The 17,570-nt window shown below is 42.2% G+C and overlaps 1 protein-coding gene across 2 annotated transcripts; it reads right to left on the bottom strand.

The window, feature by feature from the left end:
* Nucleotides 1-3,608: 3,608 nt before the first annotated feature.
* LOC147897212 (geranylgeranyl transferase type-2 subunit beta 1-like) lies at nt 3,609-16,883 on the bottom strand. 2 transcript variants are annotated; one of them, XM_087381399.1, is made up of 9 exons: nt 16,677-16,883; nt 16,351-16,498; nt 10,391-10,507; nt 5,467-5,533; nt 5,177-5,325; nt 4,833-4,933; nt 4,575-4,673; nt 4,388-4,463; nt 3,609-4,164 (listed from the first exon to the last, which is right to left on the bottom strand). In XM_087381399.1, the coding sequence occupies exons 1-9, from the start codon at nt 16,728-16,730 to the stop codon at nt 4,058-4,060; spliced, it is 918 nt and encodes a 305-aa protein (XP_087237525.1). In that variant the 5' UTR covers nt 16,731-16,883; the 3' UTR covers nt 3,609-4,057. The 2 variants fall into 2 exon arrangements, with proteins under 2 accessions (XP_087237525.1, XP_087237524.1); XM_087381398.1 differs by having other exon boundaries at nt 4,833-4,966; nt 16,677-16,880.
* Between the last annotated feature and the right edge of the window lie 687 nt (nt 16,884-17,570).

Raw genomic sequence — 17,570 nt, 5'->3', positions numbered from 1 at the left:
GGGTGTGGAATACCCCCCTTAATAATTCTTTTATTTTTGTATTTAATCTAAAATGTTTAAGGGTCAAGAATATACCCCTTGACTATTTTTTAAAAAACATTGTCTTTGTTAAGGGTGTGGACTACCCCCCTTGAGATTCTAAAGAATTGATTCTAACTTCTAATTTAATGGTAGGGACTAAACCCATCTTTGCATTTTAAAAGGTGGTTTTGCACTCTTTTCACTGTGAAATCTTGATAATTTTTTGGAATCTAGGATCTGGAAGGTTGTGCTTGTTCCTAGGTAAAGCTAGGAGACACAGGCATTACTATTCTATCCAAATTAAGCTATATTCTTCTAACATATGGTTTATTTAGATGGTGGCAGGTAATTGTACCCTAACCTCGAAACATGGACCGTATGATGGATTTGAGACTTGTTTCCAATCTTTTGTTTCTTTTGCAAACTCAATATTATCAATTTTGTTAGAATTTTGCAAACTCTAGTAATAAACTCTCAATTTGTTGCAAATCCCAACTTAGATTTCTCAAATATTATTGTCCTTGTCTCATATATAACTGTTTGTCGAAATGATGGCACACACTCGTGCACATGCACATGTGGATGCACACATGCATGCACATGCACATGTGCACATGTGTGTGCACACGCGCAGCCACACACCACACACCATGCACAAGCGCACACTTGCACACACACGTATATGCACTAGAAAAGAAAAATCCCTTTTGGGGGATGCTTATATGATGATACACATACACATACACATACAATTCCCCTTTGCGGACAACAAGTGTAGTAAACAACTATGAATAATATGACAACATGAGATATGGCCCAAAATTTTGTTGCATCTTTAAGATAGTGGAGAAAGTCATATACACAACCTAGATTTCTATTCCACATACCGACTTTTGATTTTCACTCCATGTACCAACCCCATGGGTGTAGTTAGCCATCTTAATTGAGAATGAGGTGTGTTTTATATTGCTAATTCCTAGCTCCTTGTTGGTGGCATAAACAAGAATGTTGAGAAATGCTCTAGCCTCTAAGCTATATAATCATTTATGGAACTACCACGGCTCGTCCAAATCTCAACACACAAGACAAGGGAGGCTAATTACCAACTCTCACATGCAAAAGCTAGTAGATATAACGTAGATAGATTATCTAATTAGTGAATTACATGCCCAAGAAATAGTTGAGGATGTAAAGAAAAGAGTCATTTAGACTATACTCCATGGAGTCACCTCAAAAAAGAAAACAATGTTAGGGCTATGAGCCCATGCCAACTAGCACATGTGCCTTAGCACTTGAACGCAAAAGTATGATGCATTTTGGTGAAATGTAGAAGAGTTTGAAGGAATTTGCAACCAAATGGTTGCAAGCGATATGGCAATGAGATATGAGAATCCCGATGCTACATTCAATTTATAAATAAAATCTTTAAGTTTCTAATGTCAATTTACACAACAAATCATATGTCAAATTCAATCTCTTATTTGGTGCCACTAACCAATCTAATTGTGAAAAAGTCTTGATTTTTGTCAATGGGTGCTCACAAAGGGCACTACATGGTTAGAAGGTACATAGTTGAACCCCTTAAGTAGACATTCCCTCTTCATGCTTGTAGAATGCTCTATTTTATATTCAAGTCATTGAACTACATGTGCTTGTATTACAGAAGAATTACGAAATGAGTGCCCATCATTTAAGAATAGGCTAAACCTACTAGAGCTAGCCCAACAAGGTAGGGGTGTTATTATACACATGATTTCTAAGGATGCTACTACTATATAAGGTATGAAGTAATGACATTTAACTAGAGACAACCAATAGCCCATGAACTTGTCATAAAGCTTTTGCTTGGCCTTGATAGACACTAAAGAAAGAAACCCAAACCATCCTCTAACACCCATCTCTAAAGTGCGAATGGGCCTTGGTGAACCATAAGTAAGTTTTCCAAAGGAGTAATGTTACATTATGTCAAAGGCAAGGATGGACAAGTGTGGGTTGCAAACTATCTTAACCATGATATCGAGACAACACATCAAACTTTGTGGGGATATCATGGAGTAGGGTATCTTACCTAGATTGTCCATTCCAATCAAGCCTCTAAAAAACCACCACTCATTGAAGCCATAGTGTTCATTAGTTGTCAATAAAGCTAGTGGTGTGGCATGTATTGATGTACATGTGCCTATAAAAGTAATCACTTAGTTCAAAGTCTAAGGATTATCAGACAAACAAAAGATACAAATAAAGGTAAAGCCCATCCATGAAACCACCACATAGTATTGCATATCTACCTCATGAAGCACCTCCAAGTGTCTATTTAGTGCCAAATTTCTATAATGAAAATAGGCCAACACTAAAACATCAACAAGTGGGTAGAGAGCTAGAATAAGCATCTTGTATGCTATAGAGATTCCACACCATGTGGAGTGAAGCACCCACACATGATGCTCACACGCTAGAATCCACATGCCTTGATATGCCAAAGATGGCCACAAAACTACAGCAACCCGTTATAGGAAGCTTATTCAAATTACTATTTGTCCCAATATGTACATATATGCATGTTCATATATTTAGATTTAGAGGTGGATTAATAGGTTACATATGTCCCCATACTCCACTTTATATCAAATTTATATTAATTAGTTCTCCTCCATCTCAACAAAATCAATCAATTAAGGTAGCTTGAAGGCAACATTAGACCATGTCTGTGCCCCCCCCCCCCCTTAATCTCCTCCTCCATCACTGGCTTTCGCAAAGCCTCCCTCACAGATCACCTTCGGCACCATCGCCCCTCCCTTGTGCTTGGCAGCAGTCCCTGCTTCTCCCTTCATTGACCTCTTTTCCACTCCCCAACGATCCTAGCAATAGTCCTCCCTTCTCTCTCTCTCTCTCTCTCTCTCTCTCTCTCTCTCATCACAAACCCAGGTGTTTGGCACACTTATGCATGCTCTCTTTATGATGTCCCGATGCAGGCACCACCTGATATGTCCACTATGCCCTAGCCCACCACTTTCCACTTGTTCACTACACAGAATGTGCGGGTGAAACATATGATGCTACAAAAGGTGCACCTAGAAAAAGATGCATTACAAAGCTCTATTGAATACACGCAAGAACTCCTATTCCCAAGTCTCACAAATAATGTAATCCACTCACCAACAAAAAGAAACAAATGTGCTTTCTTTTAATATGCTTAGTTGCACCTAAGCATCTCTGTATAGTTTTATATAAATGGATTAGGAGACTACGAAGTATATCCTGGTTGTTAACCTGACTAAACCTCATGCAAGAGAGCAAGGCATAAAACCCATGCCCTCACATATTAATTTGAAGATCTCATGTAGATATTAATTTGAAGATCTCATGTAGTAAAACCCTTCCTTTCGAGCAATCGTATGACAGCCACTTAACGATGTCCCTACATCAAAAACTGCTACCCCCACTAACGAACACCAGCTAAGCATCAATCTACAAGTACAACCAATACCTGCACAAAACTCTAGAGAGGTCTTGGTCAAAGTAATAAGCTGTAAGTTGATTTACTCTGTCAATGATAGTTCACTTTGAAGAAAGAAATATAGCCTGGATAGACCAAAATGCCCAAATTATATGCAGCTCCCTCCCTTACACAAACATCAATGCCAATTGTGAAATTTATTCATACCTTTTGGTGCTATCATAACATGTGTCTTTTGGACCCGACCCTCCCATCAGCTGTTCTTGGGTCATAATGGGCTCATTTGGCCTTGATTGTCAATAACGAAATTTGAGAATACATGCATCCAGCACTAACAACTTGGCAGCACTAACAACTTGGCCTCTTTTTTAAAATCCTGTAAACTAACAAGACCAATAATGGTAGAACCACCTTGTTTGACCTCACACAGAGGATCAACAGCTCCAATAGCATGAGTTCATAGGAGTTGGACAACCACAGAATTCTTCAAAACTCTGTTGACATATCAATAATTAGAGACTGCTGTGAAGAGAACTGAAAAGATTGTACTCTGTGTGACGAAATGTTAAGGGAAGACATTTAGCATTGCTCTTTATAACTGAAAAATATTCTGTCAACCACATCCACTGGCAAAGCATAGGCTGGGTCAATTGGCTTTAGTCCTTCATACTCCAATAAAGATAACCCTGCACCCAAAGTTGATTGCATTCAGAAGCCAAAAAATTGCAAGCACAGTTTTGAAGTCATACACTAAATCCTATTGTTTTGTTGCTCATTCCAAATCTGATACCATTATTACAAAAAAGATCCTCATTTTACAAAAATGCTTGCTATCAAAGGCAAAAACCTTTAAAAATTGTGCAGTTATAACATGTAACCTTAAATGTACTGAAGAGTCAAGAAAACTACCTGCTACCCCAAAAAATGTATGAAAGACATCCACAGCATCATCTGGTCTGTCTGATATCCCCCCGTTCTCCTTGTCCTGTCAGTAAATGGCTCAATTGCATTAAAAAGCATGGCCTCTTCAAATCCAAGCACATCAACATGAGAACAGGCCGGTCTGCACAAAGAAATAGAGAGCGTTACTGTTCACCTGACAGTCAAGAATGAAGTTCTTAAGTTTGTCTTTGTCTATCCAGTGGACACGGTCTATTATCACCAGGCTCGACAGCACCCACCATGAGTAGCATACCTGTAAAAGGTGTATCATTGCATTGAACTACTGATGAAATAAATGAGGAGGCCAGACATGTTCGATAGGCAAGGAACCTTATTCGTACACATGAATCTGTTATAAAGATTTACGAGCAGCAGAAAGTTGTATAATTCCAGTTAACATTATTTTCCTCACATCAGGTAGCTTCTCAGGTCGCCCATTTAAACCTCCAGATTGCACCTGCCGCTCACAAAGCCACCACCCCAACAAGTCCTTATCCACATGATGAAGGGCACCTGCAATGGCAAGGGCACCAACGCAACAGAAAACTGCAGAGTGTGTCATCAGTTTTGGCGTACAACCATAAACATGGATTATATTTGGCAGTGTTAGTGGATGCACCAGAGTCTCCAGTAAACATGGCATAGATGTCCCAGAAATTATATGACTTTCACAGATTAATGCCATGCCCATAAATAGTCTTTAAGGGAATCAAGGCGAGAATACCGTAGGGAAAAAGAGGTAGAAAATTAGCTCACTTTGGCCGGCATGTGATTCTGCCCCAGGTGTACAACCAAATCCACCATCAAAGTTTTTACAATTGGCGACAAAATCAGTAGCTTTCTTTAGATCTATCTTATCCAAGCGTTTTAATAGTGCAAGGCAGCAGATCGCACAATAAGAGAACCTGTAATCGAACTTCATTTTGTCAGAATAGAGCCAAACACCATGTGATCCTCGCCAATCATTCAGCTGATACAGAATTTGCCAATCAACTATGTGAATGTCAAAATCAATATGAAGGGACATGTTGAGATTGCAAGCATACCTTGTATCAATCTCTCCCCACTCATCACCAGCAAATGATCCATCTTCTTGCTGCAATCCTACAATGTCTGGGTGGCTTATGAAAGGTGGCACCATGTACGAAAAGGGTATCGAGAAGCTGAAACATTTGAGTATATCCTCATGCCGTCTGCCAGAAATATACAAACATGCACCCATATGAAGGTGCATGATAGGAAAATTTTATCTGTGGTGTCTGCATAGATGCATATGCACACACATGTTCACATGCACATGAGAACATGCACATGAGTGCGTGCACACACAATCAAATAAAGAAGATCATATATCTATGTCACAGAAGTTCAACATTGTAAACGAACTTTTGAAAGAGAATTCCCAACATTGTAAACAAACTCTTCAACAAGGGCCTCTAAAGCGTCTCATTTCTCCCTGACAAATCAAGCCTGATTGAGATCTGCAAAATCTTATTGCAATTGTCATACAAGATCCTCAATAAGCATATCATTATTGCTATCTGATATGTCACCCTAAATGATAGTGGCTAGAACTTAGAAGTCATTGTACGTGCTTGTGCATATGCCTGCGCACATTTGTTTACATGGGTATGTGCACTGAGGGGGCACATGCACGAGTAAGTTCATGCAACAGACTTTATGTCATCTGCCTTCGTTCAATTGAGGACATAAGCTTGAAAGATTGGTATATCCTTATATGCATCCTTTGAGGTTGTCAACACTTCATGGGTTGCTCCTGAAATTGAATTGACTTGTGGCCTTTGAGACAAGGCATCTGCAAGGGTTTCCTTTACACAACTTCTCATATGGCTTCTCTAAGCTCTTTCTGAATTTCTCCTTCAAATCTTAGCAACCTTTTAAATTTTCCTAGACTGTACCCTATCAGATGACAACTCACGAGGCTATATGGCAAATTGACTCCACACACACACCCCCCCAAGCAAAGGGCAGGGGGATGACCTCTATGGAGGACTCCACGCCTATAGGAGGACCACCGACACACGACCCCACAATGGTGCAAGCACCCCCCGGCCCTCGGAGGCCGTGCCGGGAGAAGGTGTTACTTCACCCCCTCCTTGGTAAAGCCAACAGGCCTTCCACCGACAAGCTCTCCAGGTGTAACAATCCTTCCGTCCCTCGAAGTTGCTTGCCTCCCCTCCCTTTTCTCTAGCTTCCCTGATTGAGCCAGTTTTGGAGAGCCTGGAGAGTAGGGCCAAGGAACTACATGGATGTTCCTCCCAACTACCCCCACTATCTAGAGATGTTGGTTATTTGCGCCCTAGGAATAAGGGTGTGCTAGGGACCTTGGGCAGCAAGGACCACCCGGCCTGGGGTTTCCTATTTGCAGCAGGAGATGAGGTATGGTCCACACAAACTTTTGATTGGATTTCTGGGGATCAGATAATGGGGCGATGGATAGGAGTGTCAGAACACACGTGACACCATGTGGATCATGTATGGGGATAAGGTTTAGTACAAGCTGACCATTTCCCCAAACATAATGTTATGGGCAGCTGTTGATTGCCCTCAGAGTGGATAGTGGCCCTTGCAGGCAATGGCTACCCATTGCCTATACTTATTGGGCCTTGCATACACCTAGAGTACTGGACTATGTAAACTCAGAACCAAGGGAGCACTCAGCCACGCATTCATACTCCCATGCCAACCCAGGCTCCACGAGCTATTATTCTATTCTGTAAATTGTGATCATACCAATTGCCCTGAGACAGGAACCTGGGGAGACCAGCCAGAGAGAACTCAACTTTGAGCCCTCTGCCAGCTACAGGTAGACGAGACCAAGGAGCATGTCACTTTGGTGTGTTGTGTAAACAAGCAAGACAATCACGATGTGATCCACACGATTTTGCCTTGGCTATCTCGATAGTGATGCAGCTTATACATGACAGCACAATTCTACGAGGAAGCATACTTTCTCTTCTTCTTACTACATATCTTATACTCTTCAGGTCCCATAGGCCACTTGGCCTCCTGTGGACAATAATACATTTCATTTCATTTCAATTCATCTCCATCTCTCTCTCTCTCTCTCTCTCTCTCTCTCTCTCTCTCTGTTTGTCCTCCTATCTTCTCCCCTCCTCTAAATCAACCCCTTTCTATCTGTGTTTTGTCCTCCTATCTTCTCCCCTCCTCTAAATCAACCCCTCCGTGTTTTGTCCTCCTATCTTCTCCACTCATCCTGCAGTGCTCGTTTGATGCTTGAAGGAAAACTTGATTGCCACTCTACTCTGTGGGGCGAGCATTGCCGCCATTCGTCTTGGGCTGCTATTTCAATAGCCTGAAGAGTGCGAGGGCCAGCTATGTTGGTCTGCCAGTCGCTAGTTTCTTTGGGTGCTTAGGACTGCTGCCTCGAAGAAACAGTCTTAAGAGCTTTTTTATGGTTGTTGGACAGGACGTGATGAAATGTTTGCTTCTTGACAGAACCGGACGCTGTTCTTTTGATGGAAGCACGTAGTCGACGGAAATACATAGCATTGACCCTTTTTTGCAATACATGACCAAAACCAAGATAAAGTCTTTTGCCCAAGCTGTGAGTTCCGGGTCTCTCCAGTCGCCGCCACTAGAACAAGGTTGGGTGAGCTCAAGCACATTTTGAGTCCAGAAGAACAAATCAAAACCTCCAAAGGTAGAATCGTGAGCTGAAAACACAGATGGATAGTGTACTCAAGCGGCTAGCCACACTAGAGACCCAGCTAGAGAAGCAATCTAGCCAAGAATGCATTCAAGAAGCAGTACACCATTGTGTAAGTGATCCCCCCTCACATGTTATTTCCAAGCTTAAAAATCTGATTTCGCATGAGGTCAAATCCAAACTCGCTAAACATGTGGATTTAGTGCTTAAGGAGGAGAAAGCTAGGGAAAAACTTGCACTTTATGTGCGGATTGGCGGTTTGTTGGAGCATTGGTGAAGCGAAGATTTAAAAGTTTCCATAGCCATCGCCATGAAGCACAAGCAGCAGGTTCTCTCTCGATTCCTTGCTCCCAAACCTCCTTCTTACAACGCCTCGAAACAAATGGAATTTCCTTTGAGTTTGTCTCTAAACGTACCATTAAAAGAAATAGCTAGAGAGGAATCTTCTACCGTTTGAGCAATGTCTTGAGAATATAGCGAATGCCATGCCCATGATCTCTTGGGACACTGCAGTAGTGGAGGCATCCCAACGCAAACCACAGAATCATGCCATCATCACATTCAATACACGAGAAGATAGGTTTGCAATCCTTCGCCAAACAAAAGCCCTGAAAGACACCCAAATATGGATAGCAGCAGATCTTACCCTTCAAGCCTAATGAACTTCAAAAAGTACGAGAAGCTCGACAGAATGGCAAGTGGGCAGTATATTGTGAAGGCATTGCAATCATTAAAGATTTCAAATTGGCCAAGACGTAGATGTGGAGACACTCAGTCCATTACTGATGTCATACATAAGTTTCCTAGGATGGACTCTCGATCCTTAACAGACATTTTGGTTTTGATGGACTCTCAGTCCTTAACTGATCTGGTTCTTAACTGATCTCAGTCCTTACCTGACCTGGTTCTTGAGTCTCACAGACCTTTCGGTCTTCTGTAGACTTTAATATACTTTCTTTCTTTCTTTCTTTCTCTCTCTCTTTTAGATGATGCATGCATAACGTGTGAAAAAACTAGCCTTGTAGTGGTCAATATTACGATACCCACAAGCTTCCTTTTAAAGTGCTGCACTACCTGCACTTGACACACCATGTCTTGACACCTTTTCATCAGCATCCATCAGAGTCTTCAATTTGGCACTTTCAACCTTTTCAAAGTCTTCGATATACTTTCTCTTACTTCGTTTGAAGCAGCTGCACTTCAATGCCCCAGAAATAACGCATTACACCCGAATCTAACATTTCAAATGACTTGTCAACATTTGCCTTGATCACACCCACAATGCATTGTTGCTTCCTCTAATAAGTATATCATCAAGATACACAACAATCAGAGTCACAATATGTTTCTGCATTTATTACAGACTTGATCAGTAATCTTTCCTTGATCCCTGATCAGTAAAACCTTTCCTTGATCCCTTCTTGAGAAAGCACTGGCCTATCCTGGCATATTATGCCTTGGGTGATTGTTTCAAGCCATATAATGCCCTTTTAAACCTGCTCCAAAATCTGTCCTTGCTTTCATACACATTGCTTGAAAATTTGCCCCCACTGCTGTATTTCAGAATTCTGCACAAATGGGTTGTTGGAACACAAATTGGAAAGCAATGACAAATAGCTTGTCAAAATTTCGGGTTTACAGCCCAGCACACTTCCCAATGCACTGGAACTTTCTATGTTCTGTGTATTTCAAATAGCAAAAAACCAAGTTCAGACAAAATGATGCAGAGGAACAACCCTTCATTGTAGCAAAGCTCTCACAAGATAGAGAACAAGCAAGTACAAGAGAGTGGAAAGGATGAACACAATTTTGAACAAGTGTAGATTAAAAACTTGTATAAAATTACGGCTTTGGAAGCCCAAGATGATGTTTGCAGGTCAGAAAAACTTACTATACAAATATTTGAAGCACCTGTTATACTTTAGTTTCATTAATACCTACTTGTTAACATGACCAATACGTGGTCAAGAAACTTTTATATGACAATGCTTTTATGTTGGCAAGTGTGCATTGTCATAGCTCTTTGTATTGAGTTATTTTCATCTTATCAGAAGAGCGATTCCAAACATTTGTAATAGAACACTTGTTTATGAACATGTCCCTAACGTTTCACCAGAATGCATGTACAGATTTGGTCTCTTGCACCCCATATACCATATGAATTCTAGGATACATTAAGGATTGTAGAATCTAATGTTTAACTTTCTCAAGTCTCCATGCGCATATGCACATGTGCGTGCAAACATATACACACATATATTCTTTCAAAATGAGGATACATGCAGCTACCTTGTCCTGATCGACAGCATCAAGCTTGTTGTACAATGCTAAAATCTGCATTGCACTTAAAGTGTACAAAATGTGCGGGTCATGGTCAATGTTGCCACCAAAGCCTCCTGGATCAAAAACCTCATCATCAGAATCAACGTTAACAAAAGAATTAAGGAAATTGCAAGAGACTATAAAAAGTCAAAGATGAAATTAACTTGCATCATGAACGAAATAAAATGTATACAGTTATCACTTCCACAAAATTCCATGCTGCCACCCGACTGACACAATTCATGCAGAACCTTAATGCAATGACATGCACAAAGGTATGTGCACTTCATACATATTAATGCATTGAATATGATACTCCAAATGCAAAGGGAAAATCAGCCATAATGAAGGCTAGCACTAGAAAGAACTAGTTGCATTTTTATTAATTGGGGACTTTTTGTTCGCCTCAACTTCCTTTTCTATTATTTCCATGGTACCTCACAACGGTAACAGCAAACCTACTTTGACAATGGTGAATACAAGCCACAAATGCAAATGCAAGACCAAAGGTGTGTCCCAATAAAGAGCATCCTTTTGACATACAATGGGCCTTGAACCTGAACATGGATAAGTCCTAAAAAGGATTGAAGAGCCCTTCAGGTATCATGATTTGGTACACATACTAGGAGCAAAAGTGAAAGAGGACACCGTGTCAGTGGAAACTTCTGTTTCTTGAACATATGGTCTATAACATTGTTTCTTGAAGATACAAATGATGAAAAGTAAACAAACCAACTCTAAATTTGAAAAGTGACCCATTTGATTTGCAAAGATCACAACTTCATAGTTTGATTGTCAAGCATGCACATGAGTCTTTGACATGTATAAATAGACACATCATTTCAGTTTAAAGGACACAAGAGCACAAGCAATCGTGTGCTATGTATTGTTAAATGCATAGCTTACCAAAGTCATTGTTGATGCAAAATGGTTAGCCCAATATCAGACAAGATTAAACCCATAATCGAGACCTAGGTATCTTTGGAAAGCATAATCCGAAAAAACCCTGAACCAAGGGCATGGGTAAGTGCTCAATAAGTTAGGCCTTGGTGGCCGATAGCTTAGTCCTAACCACAGTAACTAATGTATGAATAAATACATCTAACATCCCATCAATAGCTAACAAACGTGCCTCAATGAGATGGTGTTACATCATACCTTACATCCAAAATTCTTTGGACTTTACAAATTTATCTTCTATGATCTTTGTGGAACAACTATACATACTTGGCCCAAGAATGAAACATCGGACTCCTAGCCATCAATATGAACACTTGAACGATTATATGATAGTTTCTAACAATTTAGAGTGGCGTTGAAGCAAGGAAAGAGACCTCCTTCTTACCCCTCAGTAGCAAAGGTGGGGAAGCATGGAGAGGCATGCCCCCCCTTGGAATCCCCACTTCTACACGGCCATGATCCCTCATTCGAGCCCACTCCCTCTTGAACTACCCACCCTAGCACTTTCCATCCAAGCAGACCCTAGTGGCACAATATCTCAACCACCCAACGAACACTTTGCTTCCCCATCCAAACCCACCTCTCAGACCCAACCTCTCCCTAGTCCTCTCAAGTTGCTTCATCCCACAATTCCAAAGGAAGAACCAGGTATCTAAATCGTTTTTGTGGCTCCTGATCCCAAGCCTACAGCTTGCTCTAGGGATCCCTTTGGACAGAGACTCCCCTTCAGCAAGTGTGGGCATGCTTTCCCCAGTTGAATTCCCTCCTCTTGATAGGATGAATTTTTCCCAAGAGAGGGTTGTCTCGGCTACCAGGTCGGGAAGGATTTTTCATCCGACCTCTTCCTCTCGTCGATGAGGATTGTCAGTTGGAACATTCAAGGCCTCGGAGATATGCCGCATCGCCGCCGTAGGCAACTGATACGTAACAACTTCATCCAGGTGTTAATGGGAGACCCATTGATATCCTTATGCTTTAGGAACATAAACTAGATGTCAAAGATTGTGCCAAGTCGGGTAAGCTTCTTTCAGGTCATACATTTTTGTCACCAGGGGAGGTACTTGCATTTCGATCTATGCTCCTCTTGGTGATTTGACAAAGAGTCATAGTCCCCTCTAGAGCTCAGTGGATCATTCTTTTCATTTGGTGGGCGCAAGGTTGGCTTTTTAAACCTGTACGCCTCCAATTTGAGAGGGGATTGTGTCCTTCTATGGAAGGAGTTGCTTTCTTGGTCTACCATTACAGAGTCTTGGATCATTGGGGGTGATTTCAACATGGTTGAGATGCCCGCAGACAAAAGAGGGGGTAGCGAAGGTGGCATTCATTCCCTAGAGAGAGCAGCCTGGGATGCCTTCTTGTTTCAGTTCAGTGGCAGAGATGTTTGGTATGATGATGCTTTTCACACTCAGTCACAGTCACTTCTGTTTTCTTGGTCGAACACGAGGTTGCATATGCCTATCCATGCACGGATTGACAGATTTTATGTGGATGATGGGGCTCTCGATAGAGGTGGGACAGTATGCATTAGCATTGGGGTGTCCACTTCAGATCATTTTCCTGTTGTTTTGATGATTTTAGAGCCTCGGGTAGGAGACCGCTCTGATAGTATCAGGATTCCAAATGCCTTTTATGCAGAGGAGGGCCTCACAGAGGCAGTGTTACGGATTTGGGTATCTCACATGTAGGGTGGGAAGCAATCCCCTTCGGATGCAGCTGTCGTCCTCTCTGATATTAGCGACTTCTATCACTCAATTGCTCGTGTCAGGGGAGGTAAGATTCTCAGGCGAGAGATTGGTATCCACTAGGAGCTGGTGGCAGCTCTTCAGAGGGAAGAGCAGAAAAGGCCCACAGATGCTTGGATTCAAGGGCACCTTGCTGCAGCAAGGGCTCATCAGCAGTCACTGTTAGGTCACAGAGCAGAGTATGCCTTTCATGCCAGAGAGTCATTTTGGACTCAGATTGGAGGTAGGGTCAACAAGCAGTTCTTCTCTACTATTGGCCCCAGACATGAGCATTTCCCAGCTTGATGACTCAGACGGGGTTCTATAGGCACATCTAGATGCCATCTTGCAGGTAGCTACAGATTTTTATGCCTCCCTTCTCACAGCAGATCCTAACACACAAGCCAGAGATGATGCTAGGGACCTATTTGGCAGCACTTACCTATGTTGATGACAGGAGATATGAGAGTTTCACTTGATGCAAAATTCACCAACATGGAGTTTAGGATTGCTCTTTCTGCCCTTCACAAGGGCAAGTGTCCAGGCTCAAACGAACTTACCTCTTCCTTTCTTATTGCATTTGAGGGCCACATTCGGGATCAAATTACCTCAGCCCTACAAGGCGCTTGGGACTCGCTTGAGATGCCGGACTCTCTTACTGAGGGTCTCATTCATCTTATCCCAAAAGGGGGTTGCAGGAACATAGTGTCTCAGTGGAGACCTATCACTCTGTTGGGCACTATGTACAAGATTTTGGCGAAAGCAATCAGCCTACGTTTGCAGCCCTTCCTTCTAGATCTTATACATGATACGTAGACGGGCTTTGTGCATGGCAAAAGCATCTTTGATAACATCTTCTCATTCTAGGAGGCCTCTGACTGGGCCATGCACAATGGACATAGGCTAGCCATTCTGCTCCTGGACTTTGAAAAAGCGTATGACAGGGTAGATTGGGGCTTTCTAGAAAGAACCATCGTTCGCTTTGGATTTACAGATGCATGGATCAGAGGGGTGTCCACTCTTTACAGATCAGCCCACAGCCAGATTCTTATTGGTGGAGTCAGGGGAGACAAGTTTTAGATTACTAGATCAGTCCGGTAGGGATGCCCTTTAGCCCCCTTTCTCTTTTTATTTGTGGCTGAAGCTATGAGCATCTATATTAGAGCTCAAGTTGATATTATTGGGCTGAGGCTCCTGTTGAGGCAGGAGTTGTTGTTGGATAGTGAGCTAGTAGATGACACGGCTGTTTTTTTGGATGCCACGCCACAGACACTCACCTCATTCAGGAAAGCCTTGGATTTGTATTGCACTGCAGCAGGGGCTCATATAAACTGGAACGAGTCCAATGGCTTTTGGATTTGTGATAAGGACACTCCAGACTGGGGGGCTGACATTGGGTTCACTTGGATTCAGAGGGGTGTTTCCATCAGGTATCTAGGATGCCAAGTTGGGGTGGAAATCTCTCCAACACAGCAGTTTGCTCCCGTGTTGAAGAACATTAGGAAAAAACTCCTTTTTTGGAGTTTTGCCAAGCTTGACCTTGCATCTAGAGTAGTGGCTGTGAGCCAACTGCTGTTGGCTCCTGCTTGGTTCGTTTGTTCGTGTTGGTGCCGATCTAGAGACCCTCATTCTCCCATAGGAGAAGGACTACAGATGCTATAGCCAGAGTGGCTTGGGAGACTCTCATTCTCCCCATAGGAGAAGGGTGTCTCAATATTATAGATTCGGACTTGCAGTGTATGGCCTTGCTCTGTAAGATGGTGGTGAGAGGATTGATGCTTGGACAGGAGCCTTGGAAGGATTTTTTCTTATGTAGCATTCAGCCATGTACACCTTCTGTTAGGAAAGATTGGATGGACAGCTCCAGATGGATCTTTACTTCAGCCCATCTCAAATCTCCCCCTTCCCCTCTCATGGCTGCCATTTTGAAAGCTTGGGACAGCTTCAGAGGCACTCTTCGGAGAGTTCCACCCTCCTCTCGCGAAGAAATAGACAGGAAGCCTATCATGTGGAATGATTATATATTTGGATGAGCATGGCAGATCACCGGGAGCATCACATTATATGTAAGTGGTCTAGGTGGGAGAGGGAACCTGCCTCCACGGTGGGTGCCTAGAAAGCCTTCAGGAAGCTTCCAAAGGATCAGATACTCTTATTAGTCAACTACCTCAGAGGGAGCGCAGTTAGGATTCAGCAAATAGACGCAGCCATACCAGTGGGGTGGATGGATACAAAAGACATGCCGATCACAGAGTCCACTTGGTTGGATGCTTTCACGAGGACGGGTATTTCTCTACAAGTTATAGCCTTGCCGGATGCATGGGAGGATGCCCTTGTCTTCACTCTTTTCAGAGCTGCTCATGCCTCTACAGACATATCTTGGGCGATTCTGGCTAGTATTTCAGCTTGGCATATTTGGAGGGTCAGATGTACGGAGGTGATGGAGAGTTCCCAGGTTCACCTTTCCCAGACTATGGACTGATACTAAACATACTTTGATGGCCATTTGGGCAAGCATGCAAGGATCTTCGAGAGCAGCTACCGCTAGGAGGGATATTTTTTTCAGAGTTTGGAGGGAATCCTCTTTCTTCTCTGATTCTACTTCAAGGTTGAGCTGGCATTTTCAGCCTCCATCCTGGATTTTTGTTAGCTCTTTTTGAGCTGGTTTATTCTTTCATGCATGTGATGATGTACTTCCGCACTTGAGCTTGCTCTTGCGGTTTTCATTCATACTTAATGAAGTAATCTTTTTGCCCAAAAAAAAAAATGAATAAATGGCTAAGGACAATAAATTGACAATGGCAAGGAGAATAAAATTGAAAGCCACATCACACACTAGTATATATACCTTCATAAGAGTAGAATTTCTTATGGTTATATCCCCTCTTACAAATAATTTTTATAGAGCAAGCATGAGAACAAAGAAAAGAAATTATAATTTTTAATAGAACAAGCAGAAGAACAAAGGAAAGAAGGGAGTTTGTAAGCGAGTGTCCACTATAACATCGGTATAAAAAGAGCTCAAGGCTGCCCCTTTTTTTGGCCAGGTCCTTGCTTTTAAAAGGCCCTGGAATTTCTAAATAGATTGCGATAATTCGTGCAGAAACCTGCCAGCTGAAAGCTTTCTTTTCGTATCCAATAAAATAAATATAGATAACTATGATCTTGGGAGCTCAGTTTCACAAGAGTTTACAAGACAAAGTAATACGTACTAAATCAAGGAGGATAGGCAGTACCGCAATCGTGTTGACACTGCAGCAGCCAGGATATGATGCTATCCCTGTCCATATCTCCAAGATAACCCATCAGGTCCATCGCCGTCAGACCCCAATATGCGCCACTCATCCGTAAATGCTCCGTAACAAGCGAATCGAAGTCCTTCTTCTGTTTATACCAGAAACAACTTGTAAGAATAGGCATCGAAGCCGGATTCAATTGTTGATGCGTATGACATGTCATCGTATTGCACAATTCAAAGATCCATGCTCAGTCTAGTTTTTGTAGTAGATCACAATTCTGGGCAGCAGTTCATCATAAGTTTTGAATTTGCGTTGATGGGTACCTTGTCCAGCGATTTAATATAGTCGACGTGCTTCTTGATCTCGAGCTCTCCCATCACAGTGTAACTGCAACTTTATCTTTGTAGCCTACTCACTATGTATGTTGCCAAGTCCTATAAATGTTTTTGGCTGTGCTAAAGGCCTTATGTCATGGAAGGGAAATACGTAAGAAATAGCTATTTCTATTATGCTGTGCAAATGCACCACGGGAAATAGAAGGGAGATAGGTGGGAAATAGGGTGGGACCTCACTCCATGCTCTAGACCTCAAGGTGCTATTTCCCTAGAACCATTGATGTGACAATTCCTTTATAGCATGTCTCATTTTCCCTTGGATCATTATGTCATGCATCATAGGAAAAACATCAAAATTAGGCTCTTCCAAGGGAAAAGCATCCAAAATAGCCATCATTATTTCCCCCCTTTTTCCCCTCCATGACATAAGCCCCTAAGGGTCTATGGCTAATCAGGCTCATTGTTTAGAAGTTAGTTCATTTGGTCGAGTTGACCATATTAATGGTGCATTTAGTGTTAGGATTAGTGGTAGTTTAGGCCATTGTAATGAATTTTAGGTTTAAGCTTGTCTTTTTATGAGGGTCCTTAATGATTTTGTCACTTTGTGTGGATTAGGGAATTATTTTGTCATATGATACCATGTTTATTAAAAGCATGTAAAATGAGGGCCTCTTTCTAAAATGGCCAATTGCCTATCCCCTCTTTGATCTCTCTCTTTTCACTCCCCCATACTCGTGATAGAGCTTTTTTTTCCTTTTTTTCTAAAAAACTCACACACCTATTCACCCACCCGTTTGAGCCGACTTAGGGCGGACCCGACCGCCGGCCGCCACCCAGGTAGGCAGACAGCAATACCACTGGGTTGCCGTGGCTTCCGCTTCA

Source organism: Dipteris shenzhenensis, chromosome 11 (genome assembly GCF_047967505.1).
Source record: "Dipteris shenzhenensis isolate YYH24624 ecotype China chromosome 11, Dip_SZ_1.0, whole genome shotgun sequence".
Taxonomy (NCBI): Eukaryota; Viridiplantae; Streptophyta; class Polypodiopsida; order Gleicheniales; family Dipteridaceae; genus Dipteris; species Dipteris shenzhenensis.
This window is presented reverse-complemented; position numbering and strand designations above follow the sequence as displayed.

Excerpts from the sequence above, each read along its gene's own strand:
- LOC147897212 (XM_087381398.1), bottom strand. The coding sequence starts at position 16,730 with ATGGGAGAGCTCGAGATCAAGAAGCACGTCGACTATATTAAATCGCTG. Across the intron at positions 16,499-16,676 it reads ATATTAAATCGCTGGACAAG|AAGAAGGACTTCGATTCGCT; the intron begins GTACCCATCAAC and ends TGGTATAAACAG. Across the intron at positions 4,674-4,832 it reads GACCTGAGAAGCTACCTGAT|GTATGCTACTCATGGTGGGT; the intron begins GTGAGGAAAATA and ends CACCTTTTACAG.